Below are 19,590 nucleotides of genomic sequence, written 5' to 3'. Positions count from 1 at the left end.
CAGTCTGTGCGGCAGCCTGTCTTGACGCAGCGCCGGTTGTCGATACTGAGGCGGACTGGCAGCCCTGAGCGTCGCCGTCATGCCGGCCGGACCCGTGCAGGCGGTGCCCCCGCCGCCGCCCGTGGTCACCGAACCCAAACAGGTACCGTGTCCCCCGCACCTCAGTCGTAGTCCGAGCCCGAGCCTAGGCCTAGGCCCCCCTCTCCAGCAGAAAGAACCGGCGCCTCTGGAGTGCTTGAAAAGACTACAAATCCCAGGAGGCAGCGCGCTTTCTGCTCTGCGCTGCCTTCTGGTAGCGAAGCGATCTCTCTAGAACTGTGGTTCTCAAAGTAGTCCGCTGTCTGCATCAGCTAGAGCTTATTAGAAATGCAGACTAAGTAGAAATCTTTATTTTAATAAGATCACAAGGTGATTCTTTAAAGTGTGAGAAGCACTGATTCAGCCCATACACTAGACTGTGGTAGTTGGGTCCCCTGCCCTCTGCTTTTGTCTTGTAATTCCTAATTTCCCAACCTGCGTGGTATCTTTTTGGACGTTAATTCTTAGCAAGTACTCGTGCTTACTGTGCCAGGATTCAACATTACCAAAATTAATGAGGCACACCCCCCAGCTTTAGGGATGCTCCCAAATTAGTGGGAAGACGCACAGTCTTGAATACTCACCCGATGTTTATTGCCTGGATCAGTGTAAATGATGAAGTTCCACCACCCCTTAAAAAGTGCTCAGTTGGCTAGGGGGGAAAGATATGCTTGAATAATTGCAATATGGTGTAGTATGTACAATACTAGAAGGACTGGATACAAAGGAGCCAGTAATCAAATTAAAATTACTTGCTTGGGTAGAGGAGAGATGAACAGAGTTGAAGTGCCCAGTAATGAGAGGTAAATTATTTTTAGAAGGAGTAATAGTTCACCAGAAGGATGATTAGGGAAGGAAAATAGCATACTGTAATCATTCAGTGAACATTTACTGAGCACACACTGTATGCTAATCACTACTTTGGATTCAGAATACTCCAAGGAACATGACAGAAAAGACCCATGTCCTTTCTACCAGTGTTTGTGTGTGTGTCCCTATCATTTTCCTAGGCACTGGGGGAAAATAAGGTAACACCAGGTAGTAAGTACAAAACCAACAAGATAAGAATCAGGTGGTACCTCTCCCTGATCAAGGGTAAGTGAGCAAGTGTGGTTGAAGTGCAGGGTTTGGCTCATGATATTAAGAGAGATGATTCTTAAGATTTGACCTTGTCCTTGTAGAAAATGGGAAAAATGGAATTCTAGGTCATGATAGTTCTGTTTGAGAAATTCAGGTAGGCAGGCAGTAATGAGAATTGCTAGGAGAATCAGAGATACTGAGGAGCGAAGTGTTGTAGGGCCAGCCTGTAATCTCAGCTACTCAGGAATGTGAGGCAGGAGGATTCCGAGTTTGAGGCCATCCTGGGCAATTTAGAGACTCGGTCTCAAAAAAGTGTTAGGGATGATGTAGTTCAGTGGTAGAGCACTTGTCTAGCAAGCCCTCGGATCAGTCCCCAGTACTGGGGTTGGGAAAAGTATTTACTTCATAAGGTTCTTACAAGGGTCATAAGAGTTAATAATTTAAAATGCTTTTAAAAGATATCTGGGACCTACTTTGTAAAGGTTTTTGCAAATAAATAAAGACTTTATAAAGGTTATTATCATTGTGGAGGCCTGGGTTTTTGGCCTGTGAGACTGGGGAGCCATTTATGAAGTTAGAGATGAAAAGGCAAAGTGCCCAGGAGTATGTAGTATCTAAAGCACTGTGGCATTCCAAAGTGATCTGGGACATTGATTTGGCTGGATTGTTCAGCATAAACGTGGTAGAGAGGAAGTAGAGGACATGGTTGGGAGTACCTCACAATGTGAATACAGTGAAGAGAATCAAAAGCGGAATTTTAGGGGTTTCTAACATTATAGGATAGGAGGCGGGAAGGCATCATGAGCAAGGAGAGAGAGAATGAAGCCTTGGGTAAGCAGTTTTGTGAAGGGGTAGTCACTGGTGTTGCCCAGATGATGGTTGTAGTTGATTGTTGAAAGTTGTTTTTTACTTTGGCAAGAGCACTTGGAGTGAATGGGGACCAAATGGGAGGTAAGGAAATGGAAACTCAGGATGTTAGGCTACCAGAAGAAAGGGAGGGAAAAGGCAGTGGCAGAACAGAACTTGAAGGCAGGGGATAAATTTTTATTTTTCTAAGGTGAAAGACTTAACTCTTTATTTCTAAGGGAAAGAAGCTACTGGATAAAGAACATAGTAACTTATAGGGAAATTTGGCTATTCTAGTGTTGCTTTACAAAACATGGGTGCATTGAATGGCGGTTAAGGCTATGGAATAGATACAGAGGGAAAAGGGGATGCAAGGCAGAAGGAGGTGCCAGCAAGGAATTACCCATTTGGATTTTGGGTCTTGGGAATTGAACCAGGGCTTCATACATACTAAGCACATGTTCTACCATGAGCTACACCCCAGCCTTCTCATTCTTTATTCAGCAATCGGTATGATCCCTCTGCAAATTAAATGTTCTGTGCCAGGCACAGTGCTGGGTACAGTGTTACAAATATGATCTTCTGGTTTCTGGAACATGACTTCTCAGAATGTAACCAGAATTCCTGCCCTTGGAGGTCTTGAGCACTTGGTTAAAATAGAGAATTTGGTCCCGCTGAGATAGTCTACCAAGGATGAGCCAGGGAAGCTCCCCTTTTCCTTGGTTCCTAGGAGAAGCCTGTGCAAGCACCATGCAGGTAAGAGAACTGCTTTTCTGAAGCAGAGGGTTCTTTGAAGTTGGTAGGGCAAAGTTTGTGCTCTAAGCAATATCTTACAGGGATGTAATGGGGTAAGATGAGGGAAATTCTGCCCCACACGTGGGACTTCAAGACTTTATTTTCGTTTTCACAGCCAACTGAAGAAGAAGCATCTTCAAAGGAGGATTCCACCCCTTCCAAGCCAGTGGTTGGGATTATTTACCCTCCCCCAGAAGTCAGGAATATTGTTGACAAGACTGCCAGCTTTGTGGCCAGGTAATGTATCTACTTCTGCACAGGTGGGTCAGAGGTGGATTGGCATGATTCAGCAACAAAGGTAACCTGTGTTTTCGAAGGTGTTGGCTTAGGCCTCTTAGTTTGTCCAAAACCACAACATGGCAGTGAAGTAGTCAACAGACAGGACTGGCATTTCCAATATAGCACAGAGTCTTACCCTCTGTATCCAAAACAGCCCTGGAAAGCTGTTCTATCACAGACAGTGTATCTGTCTGAGCTCCTGGTCTGAGGAAGATTAAAAGGGGAGTTAATCATTTTCATTGTGCAAGGAACACATTCCACCAGCCTCAAATGACCCCTCTGCAAAGTTGAGTCAATGACTGAGCTGACAGGACTGAAAGAACTCATTTACATCATGCAAATGTTAGCTGCCTTCCCAAATGGAGTGGAAGTTGGTCAGCCTTCCTCTTGGCTCACCCCAATGTGCTTTTTTATATATACTCACACACCCTTAGTTGGAATCTTTTTGACTCCAGAGGTCAACACATGCCCTGGGTTAAGACATTTAGAGTATTCTTGTGGCAGCCAATAGACTACATCCAGTTGTTTTTGTTCACCCTCACAGTAGTCTCTTAAAACTCAAATTAGTTGTCGGTGCTTAAAAGGGAGGCAATTGGGGCTGGGGATATAGCTTAGTTGGTAGAGTGCTTGCCTTGCAAGCCCAGGGCCCTGGGTTTGATCCCCAGCACTTCCCTTGGGGAACTGGCACCTCCTTTCTGGAAGCTGCAACTGTCCCTGAGCAGATTATTGCCCTCAGTTGGGGGAATGTTCTCTCCAGGGGATCATGCCTTGACAGTCACTTTTCTAAAGCAGAATCCTCAATACTTTACATAATTTAATGGATATTCCTTCCTTTTCCAGCCTCCTAATAAAATGAAACAGATTATTCTAGTTGATATCTTTCACTGTGTCTGCTCTATATAGATTCATCTCATCACAAATGGGCATTGATTAACTGCTGCTCTGTTCTTGATTCAACATTATTAGGCCATGTCACATTTCAGGCATCAGGTGTTTAAGATAAATGTTAAATGTCTCACAGCACCCCTTGTGCCTTGCCCTTTTTCCCTGATATTTTTAAAACAACAAAGAAGAAAAGGATATTGGGTGAGGAATCACTACACTCTTACTATCAGAATGGTTTCTGCCTGTTGTTTTCACTTTTTCCTGTTTCCTCTGGCCCTTGGCATCCATCCATTTTGAGATCTTTGTGGTACTAGCAGAGATACTTGCTTTTCCTTTTGGTGCTGCATTGTAAGCTCTTCTTCACATTGCTTTGTGGTCTTCCGCATGCTGTGTGGTCTTCTACTGAGAGGATGCACTGTGTGCAGATGATGGGCCTTCTTTGACTAAGCCAATTCCTCTCGATTTTTCTTTGAGATTGTTTCCATTGTTTCTATTTGACCAACAAAGCTATACAGGAGTCTCAACATTTTCTTTCCCTCTAGATTGTTTCCTTAGAAGAAAATTCCATGTAACACATGGACTAAGAGCACTTAAAAATATATATAAAAAATATATTTGTGTATAAAATATATATAAATAATTTTAATAAATAATTAAAATATATTTTATATATATTTTAATTATTTTGGTATTACTGGGGATTCGCCTCTAAGCTACTTCTCCATCTCTTTTTTAAAATCTTATTTCAAGGCAAGGTCTCACTAAGTTACGCTGGCCTTGAACTTGAAATCCTTCTCCCTCAGTCTCCTGAGTTGCTGGAATTACAGATGTGTGCCACTGTATCTACCTAAGAAACAATTCCTAAGGGCTAGGGATGTAGCTCAATGGTAGGACATTTGTCTACTATGTGGAAGGCCCAGGATTTGATCCCCAGCACTAAACAAACAAGCTAAATTAAAACATTTTGCTAAGTAACTTACTTTTCAATAATTTTGTGTAATACTTTGCTGCCATAGACATAAGAGTTTACCTGATCTAGTTCCCTTAAATATCAATATGCATCCACATGTGTAGATGGATTTTTAACCACTTTGATTGCTTTTGTAGGCATTTTTAAAAATCTATGAACTTGCTTTTGTTCATGTAGCATTGAAGGGATAAGCTAAGCATGGGAGAAAGCCAGCATGTATGACTCTGCTGTGTTTTTGCCAAGGTCTCACACACATTCTGGAGCAAGCAATAGAATCTGCAGTGGAATGTAATTTTCCAAAAGGAGCTTTTCTTTCTAGGTTGGGTCTTCCCTGCATTTTCTTGTCAGGAAACTGAAATGGAAATTACGCTTAAAAAGTCCCAACATCTGGGTTGAGTCAGAGTCACGTTTTTTTCTGCTGAAATCTATTACTTGTGTTGGAGGATCTAATTCTAAAATTAACACTCAGCCAACTTAAAGCAATAGAATAGCTTGGAATGCACACACCTGCCTTCTCAGCATTATATCTTTTCAATTGTTTCCATATGTGGCAAGGTTATGGCTTAGGAGTCTGTGATGAATGGAAACAACCACAGCCCCCTTTTCTAGTAGTTCTCAGTCTGCCCTGAGCATTTGCTGTGCATGGTGACCTACTTTAGCAGGATTTAAGTGTGCTTTCACCCTTCTCCTTGTGTGTGTTTTGTGTTATGTAAGGAGGTTTAAAAAAAAAAAAAAAATGCTTTTTCCCAAAGCACAAGGTTCCTATTGGGCTAATGCACTATCAAATTGAGACCTCATGGTGTTAGTCACACTACAGGGTGTGACCAGAACTTGGTGAGACGCTAGTCCGGGTGTTGATGACCACCATCATGGTGCAGATTGTTGTGGCTAATCTGGGCCATAGAGTGGCCTGCATTCCCTTGCCCTCTTTAATAGGGCCAGGGGTTCAAAAGTCTGAGGAGAGTAGAGCAACATGGCAGACACCAGCCCTGGAACTTGCCTTAGTGTGTTCACCTTTTGAGTACAGGGCTCTGACCAGAGGAATAGTGGAAGTCCCACAGGCCTCTCATAATACCCAAATGATCTTGAATGTTTATGGAACTGCCACTTCTAGCCTTCATAAGAGTGACATCCTCAAGCATTTACAGGTTATTCGATGATTCAAAAAGACTTTGGCATCTCCTGAAGTAATTTGGTTTTCTAAATAGTACTTCAAGGTACAGAGACAAGGTGATGTTAGCCAAATTTTATACATGGGGAAATTGAGGCAAAGAGTAATTTTAGTAACTTGCTCTGGTTCAGAGTGAGTTATTAGTGAACATGAAACTTCCATGTGTCTTGTGTCTTTTAAGGTTTGTGTGCTTTCTGACTGACAGGTGTTGTGTGTCAGTGTGGCAACTTGAATTATTACCATCAGGACTCTAAAAATCAGAGTTCTCTAAATATACCAGGGACATTTTTTATTATCCTAAAGTTTTGAGGGCATGCACACTGGCAACATGGGGCATACCTGGAGAACCATTCCAGGCAGAGAGAGCAGTAAGGAGAAATCTCCCTCCACCTCCAGCCAATCTTACCTTGCCTGTGCCCTACTCATTCTCACAGGTTTTTTTTTTTTTTTTTTTTTTTTTTTTGCACGGTGCTGGAGATTGAACCCAGGGCCTTGTGCTCGTGAGGTAGGCACTCTACCAACTGAGCTATCGCCCCAGCCCAACAAGTTGATTTTAGGCAGTACTTGGATGAGGCATTAAGTTATCTAAATTTCCATGGTTTTTTTAGTCCTCATTACCTGGAAGACAGAGTCTCAATTAGGTATTAATATATCTTTAATACCTCACCAGCACTTGCTAATTTCCCCCTTTTAGCTAAGAGAACTAGTCTCAGCAGACTTCAAGCTAAACTTTAACAGCATTACTTTGATGTCTTCACTTTGGGCTATCTTTTGTTAGTAAAGGCATACTAATATTTATTTGAAGTAGTAATATGTACCTTTTTGATATATTTGTTTAAATTGAATAATGTTTATTAAAAGGAAAAAGCAATAACCCAGCTGGTTGTGAAGATTGCAGAAGTGACTAAGGAGCTACGGAGTGACAGAAATTGGGGTAGCCTACAGGTAGAGGTGGCCTGGGACAGACCAAGTGAGGCAGATGGCACTGATTGCTGGTGCCGGGGGGCTTGAGAAAGACTTCTGTTGTCCTGAGGGATGGGCTGTTTTGAGCAGTAAGTGATGGTAGGAAGAGGCTGGAATGGATATTTAGAATCTGAGCAGTCATAGATTTTGTGGTGTTAATGCTTATGTATTTTTCTTCTTCCAGAAATGGGCCTGAATTTGAAGCTAGGATACGGCAGAATGAGATTAACAATCCCAAGTTCAACTTCCTAAACCCCAATGACCCTTACCATGCATACTACCGCCACAAGGTCAGCGAATTCAAGGAGGGGAAGGCTCAGGAGCCCTCAGCAGCCATCCCCAAGGTCATGCAACAGCAACAGCAAGCCACCCAGCAGCAACTTCCCCAGAAGGTTTGGAGCCCACTTCTTTCCCCCAGATTGAGAGGGAGGCAAGGACAGGGAGGGGACCACTTCACAACCTTTCAGGGGGACAAGGGAATCTGTTATCCGTGGAAGTAGGCACTGCTCAGGCAGTGAGGTACTGAGGACAGTTGGCATTTCCTGATTACTGGTAGTCAAGCTTCACTTTGTGCTTTATTGACACCTTTGAGGGTCTGCATGCAAAGGCTGACAGAATGATTATTTTACAAATGATGAATCTGAGGCTTGTAGAAGTTTGATTTACCCAAGGTCTTGGCCATGGTATGAGGGCAGTGCTTGGTGTATGAAGGACCTCCTGCCTGACTGAGCTGAAGGATATGGCATGGCCTGGGCCCCTTCTCTTCATTCTGGCCTGCCCTAATACTACCCTCTCTGTACCAGGCTCAGGATCATGGAGTCCAGCACTAAGGACTACTAGGGTTGTGAATAAAAACAGGAAGGGCCAACACGTTTTGCCTCTTGGATAGTCCTGGCCTGGTCCCTTCATTTTGCTTTCCTCCCAACTGATGGAAAAGGCAGCCCCTTGACTTACATGGGAAATAAAGATTAAAGTCAGGTTCTAAGAACTTGTGTCACAATTTACTACTCCTAGGGCCTGAGATTACCTCAGTTTCCTCATCTCCTCATTTACCACATATATTATGTGGAAATCTTGGAAACACTTTATACGGTGGGTTTCTGTGCACACACATAGGTCTTACTACATTTCCATCCCCCTTGAGTAGGATTTAGTAAGTCAGTTTCTGTTAGATTTTCTGTCATGCACTTTGGGTCCTCAGTTTCAGGGCAGGGGCAGAGATATAAATGGACAAAGCCATTCAAGGAATGAGGCCACAGTTGACCAAGAAACTGATGCTCTTTGGAGTTAGGATTCTCTTATGCTAAGTGCATGGCATGTACCCAGTTCATAGAGCATAGAAATCCACAGCCATTCTGAGTGGTGGTACTCCTCTCTCGAGCTTATCTGTCCCTATGCCACTTGCCTCATACTTCCTTTATATTTTAGGTCCAAGCCCAGGTGATCCAAGAGACTATTGTGCCCAAAGAACCCCCTCCTGAGTTTGAGTTCATCGCTGATCCCCCATCCATCTCAGCCTTCGACCTGGACGTGGTGAAACTGACAGCTCAGTTTGTGGCCAGGAATGGGCGCCAATTTCTCACCCAGCTAATGCAGAAAGAGCAGCGCAACTACCAGTTTGACTTTCTCCGTCCACAACACAGCCTCTTCAACTACTTCACAAAGCTGGTGGAGCAGTATACCAAGGTATCTGAGTGGGGCGGATCACTTGCTGGGCCCAGGGAGGGAAGGCATTCAGCAGTAGTCATTCATTGTCCGCAAGGATGCTGCTTCTCTGTGAGCTTATGGGCAAATGTTATGAAACGTAGTTTAAAGTAAAAACCCTGTTTCTATTTAGTTCCTTTAAATTCAGCACAGACCTCTTATTTGTAAAGAGAAATGAAACAAAATGTTTGCATTCTGCCAATAGTTGATTACCTGCCATGTGACCAGGCCAGGTTGCTAGCTACTTCTAGGTACATGTACCTTTTCAGTTTTCCTAGTACAGAACTTAAGAGACAACAAGCCCTCACTAGGTGAGTGACACATGCCTATATTTCTGGCTACTCTGGAGGCTGAGGCAGGAGGGTCTTAAGTTTGAGGCCAACCTGGGCAACTGAGACCCTATTTCAAAAGAGGGCTAGAGTTGTAGCCCAGTGATAGAGCACCCTTGAGTTCAGTACTAGTATTGTAGAAAAACAAATGAACAGAGAATCTGGACAAGTTGACACTGGTATTTAAAATTATCAGCTCATTAGTTTATTAAGGATGTTGGTACAGATTTGCCTGGGGCACATTTTTCTTGGTGCACATATAGCTCAGGTTGTTTTCCTTTCCTTTTAAGTGGAATTGTCTGCACATCTGTTTTTGATATCACAAAAAAATATGTTTGATCTAAGTTGAAAGGACTCAGAGATTTCCTCTCACTTCTCTTACCCTAAGTATATAATTAAAAAGAATTGTAAGGACTGGGGATATAGCTTAGTTGGTAGAGTGCTTACCTTGCAAGCACAAGGCCCTGGGTTCAATCCCCAGTCCCCCCACCCCACCCCTCCCAAAAAAAAAAAAAGAATTGTAAAACTGTGTATTTAGAAAATGACCAACTCTCTGAGCATGGCTGTAATGCTAACCTCAGGAACTTAGTGGGACCCTGTCTCAAAATAAAAAATAAAGACTGGGGATGAACTCAGTGGTAAAGTACCTCTGGGTTCATTTCCCAATACCAAATAACCAAATTCAGAAGCTAGTAGAGCAGCTAGATAACAATCATTGAAGATTATCATAAGTACACAGATCCATTTTATGAGAGTCCTAGGTTAACTTCCCTTAGTGGACTGCCTCCATGGTTGAAGGTTCCCTTTATTCGTTACTTTCTTGTTTCTTTTCTTTTCTTTTTTTTTTCAAACCTTGGTATTTGCATTTATTATTCTAACTTGAAGGTACTAGTGTCTCTCTAGCCATGGAAGACCCTATCAGTGGAGATAGATTCTAATGCTAGAGGTAGAAGGAGAGGCAGGGTGGGGTTCAGCCCCTTTCTCACTGGCAGTAGATACTGTTGAAATAGTTATAATGGCTGGCTATTCAGAACAAAGGTCTTGGGATGTAGTTCCATGGTAGAGTACTTGCTTAGTGTGCTTGAGGCCTTGGGTTCATTCTTAGCACCACAAAAACAAACAAAATGGTGTTCCTTCTCTCAGAAAATGTAAATGTCAATGTAAATGTAAATTCAAGGTGCTGGAAATGTAGTCATGAACAGAAGACAAAATTTTCTAACTTCATAGATTTTCTAGTCTAGTGGGTAGGAGACAAACAGGTGCAATATCAGTGTGTCAGATGTGATAAATACTATAGGGAAAAAGGGGGTAGAAATATAAGGAGGTGGAATGAGGAGGCCTGAATAGTATTTCAAAAGGATAGAGCAGACCAGTGTTACAGAAGCAGCCATCACATGCTGACCATGTCTGGGTAACCTGCCAGTGTTTGCGTACTTTCCTGCTAATCCTTGAACAACATTTTTACGTTGATGGTGCCAACTTTCAGTGGTGTTGTCATCATTTTGTAGAAGGAAGCCAAACTGTGGTTGTTAGGTAACTTTCCCAAAGTCCTACAACCAAGTGGATCTGAAATTAGGGTCCAGAATCTCATACTTTTGCATCTCCTTTGCCCTACAACAGACCCAGCAAGGCTGCCTCTTCATGTTGTACTATGATAACATTAATGTTTGCTTTACCTCTTCTGTTTTAGATCTTAATTCCACCCAAAGGCTTATTTGCAAAGCTCAAGAAAGAGGCTGAAAATCCCCGAGAAGTTTTGGATCAGGTAAACTGAATAGGATTTCTTGCAACCAGTTAGTGAGTGGAGGTACAAGTTCTACTATGAATTCTGTTTTAGAAACACTCTGAGGCAGTATAGGTTAAGTATCACTAATACAAAATGCTTTAAAAATCCCAAAATACAAGAAATCATTTCTACGCTATGTGTATATGGTTCATATGAAATGGAATTGATTTCATGTTTAGATGTGAGCCCCTTCCCCAGGGTATTTCATCATATATATGCAAATATTCTGAAATTCAAAACACTTCTGGCCCATAAGCATTTCTGATAAGGGATGTTATAAGATGGTGAGAAGAAAGGCCTTGTGGCCACAAAGGCCAAAGAAACCTAGTTCCATGTGATGCTACATTCCTCTGTATTCTTAGCTTCAGTAAGTCTGTTTTCTTTTCTTAACCAGAAGGCTACCTTTCAAGCAGATTCTTTGATGACAGATGCTGAAAGCTCCCAGGCTTTCAGAGTTGAGAAGGTGTATTGGTGCTGCCTGGTTTGGGTGGCTACTTGAAGGCTTTTATTTCTAAGGTTTCTAAAATTGCTGCTTTTCTTGAGGACACTAGGTTGTCACGCAGACTTCCTAAAAGAGTCTTCTACTCTGAACATTACCAGAACATCAGATCTTACCCTTATGTGCAGATCATCATTCTGGTGTGAAGAAGATAACTGACTTTGGTGATGGATCCCCAACCTTATTGGGAATAGACACTGATTCAGATCAACACCGTGCTGTTTCCTATTCCTGCAGGTATGTTATCGAGTGGAGTGGGCCAAGTTCCAGGAGCGTGAGAGGAAGAAGGAAGAGGAGGAGAAGGAGAAGGAGCGGGTGGCCTATGCTCAGATTGACTGGCATGATTTTGTGGTAGTAGAAACAGTGGACTTCCAACCTAATGAGCAAGGTAGGTTTGTGAGGGAAATGCCTTCAGGTGGGAACCAGGAGACCTGTCCAGGTGTTCCCAGAGGACTTTATTACTGTTTCCTCTCTGCTCCCATTTCAGTTCTACCACTTTGCCCAAATTAAGTGCAGCATAACTATTTTGCCTTACCCTGAATGGGCCTCTGTAGATAGGGAGAAGAGTCAGATGGTGCCAACCCTTGGAGAACTTGACAGATAAGGCAAATAGGTGAGCCTTTGATATGGAATCTTTTTGACTCTGGTTCACATCCTACCAGGGAACTTCCCTCCCCCAACCACACCGGAGGAACTGGGGGCCCGCATCCTCATTCAGGAGCGCTATGAGAAGTTTGGGGAGAGCGAAGAGGTAGAGATGGAGGTTGAATCTGATGAGGAAGATGAGAAACAAGAGAAGACCGAAGAGCCTCCTTCCCAGCTGGACCAGGACACCCAAGTGCAGGACATGGATGAGGTGAGCTGCAGGTGGCTTGTGTGCTGGCTGGCCTTTCCCCTGAAGCCCAGGAGGTCAGGGTGATGCTGTTATATGAGTCAAAGGTCTAGCTTCCTTTTGAGCCTCCAGAAGAGGCGTGGGCCCTGAACAAGGCTGGACTGACTCTGTAGCTGCCCAAGACCATGCAGCACAGAGCCTCTTTCCAGCTCTGATAACAAAGATTCATTCACAAGCAAGTATCTAAAAGATGTGCTGGCCCTGTTCTATGGCTTTCTCTTTGCCTTAGAGGCCCTGTTCCCTCTACCTCATGCCAGCCCCTAGTTAGGGAACTCTGCATCACCCTGTGCTTTGATGACTTTTGAGCTCTAAGGCCCAAAGGATCAGTAGCTTTTCTAAATGTAGCTTACAGTCTAAAGGGAATAAACCAAGGGGGGGAAAAAAAGAAAGAATGAAATGTGGCCTATACTTCCTTTCAGACATCCCTACCCACTTCCAGCTTGGCCTTCCAAATAAGCACAATCTCCAGAGCCAAGCTGCTGCTCCCCCCCACCCCCACCCCCAAAGAATTTGTGTGCAGCCTAAGAAGAAAGGGCCCCTGTGTCTGTGGGAATTGAGTTTTTCTCTGCCTCCCAGCATTGCTTTGTGAGCAGCTAGCATTGAGTGTGGTCTCTCTGCTGCACCCCTCCTCCACATATTAAGTGCCCTTGGCCTCTTGGGACTGCCTGGTGCCAGCTGCTGGAAATGCCTGGTAGGAGTGTTTGCACCATGGCCCCTGGTGCTCCCATTCATGCTGTGAGGAAGCAACTTGGCCTGCTGCCGGTTGGCCTCAGCTGCCCTAGGAGGCTTAACACATGCACATTGGCTGGCGGAGGCCAAGGCTTCTTGCCACCTTGAGAGCTGCCAGAGCTCAGCTGTAGGGAGATGGCCTCTTGTCCCCTTTCTGAGTCCTGCCCCTGCTTTGCTTTTCAGGGTTCAGATGATGAAGAAGAAGGGCAGAAAGTGCCCCCACCCCCAGAGACACCCATGCCTCCACCTCTGCCCCCAACTCCAGACCAAGTTATTGTTCGCAAGGACTATGATCCCAAAGGTAGGGTCTGTTTCCTTGCACATCCTAGCGTGTTCCTCAGACTGGGCAATTTCTAGGAGATCTTCAGGCAACTTTTTTAGTAGGAGCACTGATAAGCCCGACTGTTATAGACTCGTGGTAGGGAATAAGACTTAATCTTCATCAGTGCCCTGGAGCCAGGTACAGGGTTGCACTGAAGGGATGCATCGCCAGTGAATGATGCATGAATGAAATATCACTTTCTTAACCTCAGCTGCCACCCTGTGTTCTCACTTGGACATCTCTTTCCCTTTTAGCTTCCAAGCCCTTGCCTCCAGCCCCTGCTCCAGATGAATATCTTGTGTCCCCCATCACTGGGGAGAAGATCCCTGCCAGCAAAATGCAGGAACATATGCGAATTGGGCTTCTTGACCCACGGTGGCTGGAGCAACGGGATCGCTCCATCCGGGAAAAGCAGAGTGATGATGAGGTTTATGCACCAGGTGAGTTGGGGGTTCCTGGAAAGCCTATAGCAATGTCCAGGTTATAGTCAACTTGCTTTATGCAGACATAGAAAGCAACAGTTAAAGTTAATGAAAGCTTTTGAGGGGAGGTGCAGCCTATGATGTTGCCAAAGAACTTCCAATTTCTAAGGACTCTGCAGAGGAATCTTCCAAAGGCAGACACTGACATAGATGATGTATGCCATTGGCATCTTAGCAGAATCTGATGATAACTGGGAATAATACTTGTTTCTTTGCTTTCTTAGACTGATGGTTGAAGTACCCTGACTCCTAGAGGACCCACTGGTCCTCTTAACTACTGTTTGGAAAGTAGCAGGATAGGGTGGGAATATAGTCTTAGGGCCAACTGAGCAGTCTTCTGCAGGCTGAAAGGATAGGAGTACAGTGTTGGACTGAGGAGTCAGCTTCACACTCTGGATTCAGTTTCTGCCCTATACTCCTGGAAAGCTTCTGCCTTATTTGAAGAGCACTGAGTGTAGCTTCCCTTTCTTTCCATTGTGTGACTGCATACAGGTCTGGATATTGAGAGCAGCTTGAAGCAATTGGCTGAGCGGCGTACTGATATCTTTGGTGTGGAAGAAACAGCCATTGGTAAGAAGATCGGTGAAGAGGAGATCCAGAAGCCAGAGGAAAAGGTGTGACTTGAGTGGATCCTTGTGCCTTTCCTGTCATCCATCTCCTGTACTTGGGTTCAGTTTTAGAGATCCTTTGGCTTTTCTTTACTTTGCAGGTGACCTGGGATGGCCACTCAGGCAGCATGGCCCGGACCCAGCAGGCTGCCCAGGCCAACATCACCCTCCAGGAGCAGATTGAGGCCATTCACAAGGCCAAGGGCCTGGTGCCAGAAGACGATACTAAAGAGAAGATTGGCCCCAGCAAGCCCAATGAAATCCCCCAGCAGCCTCCGCCTCCATCTTCAGCCACTAACATCCCCAGTTCAGCCCCACCTATCACCTCAGTACCCCGGCCACCTGCGGTGAGCTAGTAGGACTCTGATCAATTGTTTTTAGAACTTTCTTTTGGGGGTTGGACACAATTGACTAAGAAAGGAAACTGCCTTATAGTAAGGCCTGAATGCTGAGTGTGGATCAAGGTAAAAGATAAAGAACCTTTAGAATGAAAGTGGGAATCTCTACCCTGATCTTCTGTCAGCATAGGAGAATTGGAACAAGGAAGAAGACAAGTGACAAATATGAAAAGCAGGTTTGGTTTAAGGCACAGAAGAGCAGTGTGGCTTAATGGGTCTTTGAGGCCTGCTAGGCCATCACCAGGAGCTTAGTTGAGGTTAACCCTTTCAGTGGCTCTATCTTTTAGGAGCAGCTAGTTGAGTCTGACCCATAAGTCCCACATGGTAAGTGTGTCACCCTGGGCTTCAGTGCAGTTCCTGTCTTATGCCTAATGTGTTGCTGCAGTCTTTTGGCACCAGGGGACTGAGTCAGAGCGGTCCAGCTTCCGTTCTCAGAGATAGAGATGGCCAGTTGCCAGCTATAACTGTGCTTGAAGTCAAGTTGTGGCTTCCTATAACCTGTGGATTTCTTTTCCCCACAGATGCCACCCCCAGTTCGTACTACAGTTGTGTCTGCAGTACCTGTCATGCCCAGGCCCCCGATGGCATCTGTGGTACGGCTTCCCCCAGGCTCAGTGATAGCTCCTATGCCGCCTATCATCCATGCACCCAGGATCAATGTGGTGCCCATGCCTCCCTCAGCACCTCCTATCATGGCACCCCGCCCTCCCCCCATGATTGTGCCAACAGGTCAGTGTCTCTTGCATCACTTTACAGCCCACTAAGTCAGGGACCACAAGCTAAGCACTGTCCAAAGAATGGTGGCCAGTGTTAGTTGCAGTTCTTCTAACTGGGTGTCTAGCCCAGGGAGAGCCCTGACATCCCACATAAAAGATCCCTGAGCCAGGAGCTGGGAGCCACATCTTCTGGGGAAAAAAAAGAGTCCAAAATGGCATAGCTGGTGTTTGCACCCAGAGGTCAGGCCCCAGATAAGCTCAGAGGCCTAACCAATGCTTGTTGTTGGCTGGCACCTGCTCCATCCATCAGTCCTGCTTCTCTAGTGCCTTGCTGCCTGATGTGGGCAGCCTCCCAGAATTCCCTGCCAGGGAACCTACTGACTGCCAGACTCAGCAGGGAGTAGCATTTCACACCTCTCCATGGAACCTTTGCAGTCTCTCCCTTCACCTTCTCACCAGCCGTGTTGTCTAGGCCCCCTCCCCCACTCACAGCATTGTTGCTTCCTCTTTCTGCAGCCTTTGTGCCTGCCCCACCTGTGGCTCCTGTCCCAGCTCCAGCCCCCATGCCCCCTGTCCACCCTCCACCTCCAATGGAAGATGAGCCTGCTTCTAAGAAGCTGAAGACGGAGGATAGCCTCATGCCTGAGGAGGAGTTCCTTCGCAGAAATAAGGTCTGTGATTTGGAGTGCTGTCTGTGGCCTGGATCATCCAGGCTCAAGGCACACTTTTCTCTAGTTCCCCTTTTCTACTCCCATCGTTTTAGTTTTAGCTTCTGAGGTCTAGACCAGCCATTGGTGCCTTCACAATACACATTTAAATGTTGGGTTAACAGAGAGCAGTGGCGATGGTGGTGGTCATTGCCCCCTGGTGTGTGTTCCTGTAGTGGCCAGTAGGGGACCTGGTTGCACAAGCAGCATGACCTAGGTGTGACAGGAACCTTGGACACTTAGAAAGAATCCAGGCTTGCCTATAGCTTCACCCCAAAAGGCAGCCTGTTAGAGTACTAATATTAGGGTAGGTAGAATTCTGAACCCTGGCAGTCCCTAGGAGAGCTGTTAGGCATAGGAGGCAGAAAGTTGCAACTTCCACTTCCCAAAGGATTTGACTCAGTTTCTTTTGTTTTCTAATACTAGAAAGTAGTAGGGAGTATGTCTTAGTAATTCTTGTTCACTCAATTCTGGGGTAGAGCTAAACACATCACAGGCTAGTGCTCACAACGTCACTATACCACACTTGTGGCATTGAGGCTCAGAGACCTTATCAGCTAGGAAGCTGATTTGGTAACCCAAGTCTTCAGGCCACATCTTTTTTCCTTTGTGCTACTTGGGGTTTACAGAACATTTTCACTTAACTGCTTCACCCTAGTTCCTGACTCAACAGGAGGCAAGGCAGGGGTTCATTTAAAGAGGAGAAACAAAATCTCAGGGGAGTGACTCATGCCATGTTTTAAGTAGTGTCAGTAGTGAATTGGGGGCCAGACCCCAGGAGAGTCTGGATGGACAGGTGACATTGTTTGGACATGCCTTGGGATAGCAAAGCATAGTTCAGTGTTGGCTTAGGGATTCCAGGCATAATAACCACCTCCTTTTTTTGCAGGGTCCAGTGTCCATCAAAGTACAGGTGCCCAACATGCAAGATAAGACCGAATGGAAGCTTAATGGGCAGGTGCTGGTCTTCACGCTCCCACTCACAGACCAGGTATTGGCTGTTGCCCCCAGTTGATATCAGATGCATGGGAATCAAGATGTCAAGAAACAGTTTCCTGTGGCTGGCCTTAGCAAGGGGGTGAATGACTTCTCCTTTGTTCCACAGGTCTCTGTCATCAAGGTGAAAATTCATGAGGCCACAGGCATGCCTGCAGGGAAACAGAAGCTACAATATGAGGTGAGTCAGAATGTCCGAACTCCTGCCTCTTGGGTCCCATGGAAAAGAAATCTGAATGTGGCTTAGTCCATCCCAGTGACAGTGCTGGCTGGGAATCCTGGTGACTGATGGTGGGAGGCTCTCATGTGGGGTCCCCAAAATTCTTTGATTCAACAACTGGAGGTAGACAGCCAGAGATAAGACTTGGGAATCCCCTGATGGATTGCTGACTCAGTGGTTGGGCCTGCCTTGCTGGTGTGTTCTCAGGTGGCCTGGCCCTGTGTAGACACCAAGGAGCTGTCTGGCCCAAGTAGGTCACCTGGGGTGCTTCATTCTCCTCTTTGGACTGGAACATGTTCACACGTTGGGCTCATTTCCTTCTCTATAAAGTGAGGCTGTTGGATGAGGTGATCTCTACCAGTGTCATGATTTGAGAGTCAGCCCCATGGGCTTGGTCACGATCAGCATCTTTCAGAGTTGAACTTTGAGCTAAATGTCAATGAAGGGAAAAAGTATCAATTGGAGGAAAGGCAGGAGAAAGCATTCTAGGAGGTACCAGAGTCCTCCTATCTATCCCTTGTTAGCCTCCCCTCAAACTGCTGTATTGACTGAGTTCAAAGTGTGAATGGGCTGAGTTCAGGGTTTTGAGGCTGCAGTGAAGTACTCAAGGCCAGGTGCCATGCTCTAAAGTGCTCCATCTATTTTCCAGGGCATCTTCATCAAGGATTCCAACTCTCTGGCTTACTATAACATGGCTAATGGCGCTGTCATTCACCTGGCCCTCAAGGAGAGAGGTGGCAGGAAGAAGTAGAAGAAGAAAACCTGTTGTCAGGTTCAATTTGTCTTCTCGTGTTCTCTACCCCCTACCCCATACCCAGGAGCCCTCCTGGGGCCTCAGGTGCTACCTGCACATTTGTTTCCCTTTTAACTCAGTTTGGATATTCAAATTGTCCTACAAAGTTCATGCCTCCCCCCACCCCCCCACCCCAACTCCTGCAACATTGGTAAGAGTAGCAGGGCTTTCTGAGCCATTCTCTGGAATCCCTTTATATTAGAATCTTGATTTGAAGTTCTTCGTTTCTTCAGGCAGTCCATTAGGAACTGAGAACCCAGAGATATCCTACAGAATAGTTTCGTAGTGCCTAGTGGCACTTGGTTAGTAGAATATGATTGTTATTGTCATTTTGTATCTTAAAATGGTCTGTCTAATAAACCTCTTGAACCCTTCTTGTGAAAGCATTGTAATAAGACTTCCTGTGCTTCTCCACACTTGAGGCAGTGGGAACACTGCACTGTACAGCATAACTCCCCTCTGCTCTGAGGAATCCTGGAGTTTGTATCTGAATTCTTGCTGCTATCATGTCTTTTATGTTTTATGTATTAGGGCCAAATACAGGCTGTTATTTTTGGAATCACACTTATCACAGGAAGGTAGGCGTTGCTAGGGGTGTTAGAGGGAGGAAGGTGACAGTGTATTGAGAATTGTTTCCTGGTTTTAAACCTAAAGCTGATTATATTTTGAAGATAGTTTGTGTTTGAAGATTCAGAGTTCCTAGCGTCTTTTTTTTTTTTTTTTTTAAGTTGTTGATGGACCTTTATTTTTAATTTATTTGTATGCAGTGCTGAGAATCTTACCTAGTGCCTCACATGTCAAATGTCAGAGGGGAAGGAATGACATCACACTGACCAAGTTAAAAATCTGACAGCAGTTTGTAATGGAGCCACATGAATGATGCTGTTGAGTGGCTGCCTGAGCCCTAGGTTTGCAGTTGGAAGAAAAGCACTCTACTACTAGGCTACAACTCCACCACCCTCACTATATTTGTTTGAACCCAGGGGCATTTAACCACTGAGCCACATTCCTAGCTCTTTTTTATATTTTATTTAGAGACAGGGTCTCCCTGAGTTGCTTAGGGTCTTGCTAAGTTGCTGAGGCTGACTTGGAATTCAGGATCCTCCTGTCTCAGCCTCCTGAGCCGCAGGGATTACAGACATGCACCATCATGCCGGGCCCCCAATGCCTTTTATTTACAGTCTTTCCATTTGATCCTCCTGCCTGCCCTTTTAGATCCTTTCCAGGGCACAGAGGAGTGAGACCATTCCCAAGGTTACAAAATCAGAATTATGGTTACCCCAACTTTTTCAGCCAAGTAAGCTCAAAGCTTCCAACTGTAAACCTAGGGCTAGGGCTCAGG

At 45.2% G+C, this 19,590-nt stretch overlaps 1 protein-coding gene across 1 annotated transcript; it reads left to right on the top strand.

Moving 5' to 3' along the window:
- The first annotated feature begins 1 nt into the window (after position 1).
- Positions 2 to 18,622, top strand: SF3A1 (splicing factor 3a subunit 1). Its single transcript, XM_079150947.1, has 16 exons — positions 2 to 142; positions 2,915 to 3,036; positions 7,252 to 7,459; positions 8,496 to 8,753; positions 10,791 to 10,865; positions 11,623 to 11,773; positions 12,048 to 12,241; positions 13,190 to 13,307; positions 13,583 to 13,768; positions 14,303 to 14,424; positions 14,520 to 14,765; positions 15,338 to 15,545; positions 16,049 to 16,203; positions 17,129 to 17,230; positions 17,345 to 17,416; positions 18,105 to 18,622. Exons 1-16 carry the CDS (start codon positions 80 to 82, stop codon positions 18,204 to 18,206), a joined length of 2,382 nt encoding a protein of 793 aa, XP_079007073.1. The 5' UTR covers positions 2 to 79; the 3' UTR covers positions 18,207 to 18,622.
- Positions 18,623 to 19,590: the final 968 nt, after the last annotated feature.

The sequence above is a fragment of the Sciurus vulgaris genome, assembly GCF_902686455.1.
Source record: "Sciurus vulgaris genome assembly, chromosome: 8".
In the NCBI taxonomy this organism is placed as follows: Eukaryota; Metazoa; Chordata; class Mammalia; order Rodentia; family Sciuridae; genus Sciurus; species Sciurus vulgaris.
Note: the sequence above shows the minus strand (reverse complement) of the source record. Positions and strands in the feature narration are given on the sequence as shown.

What these genes read in the sequence shown, in the direction of transcription:
- SF3A1 (XM_079150947.1), top strand. Translation starts at nt 80, where the DNA reads ATGCCGGCCGGACCCGTGCAGGCGGTGCCCCCGCCGCCGCCCGTGGTC. An exon ending in CTTCCAACCTAATGAGCAAG is followed by an intron (nt 11,774 to 12,047) that starts GTAGGTTTGTGA and finishes ACATCCTACCAG; the next exon opens with GGAACTTCCCTCCCCCAACC. An exon ending in CGCTCCCACTCACAGACCAG is followed by an intron (nt 17,231 to 17,344) that starts GTATTGGCTGTT and finishes TTTGTTCCACAG; the next exon opens with GTCTCTGTCATCAAGGTGAA.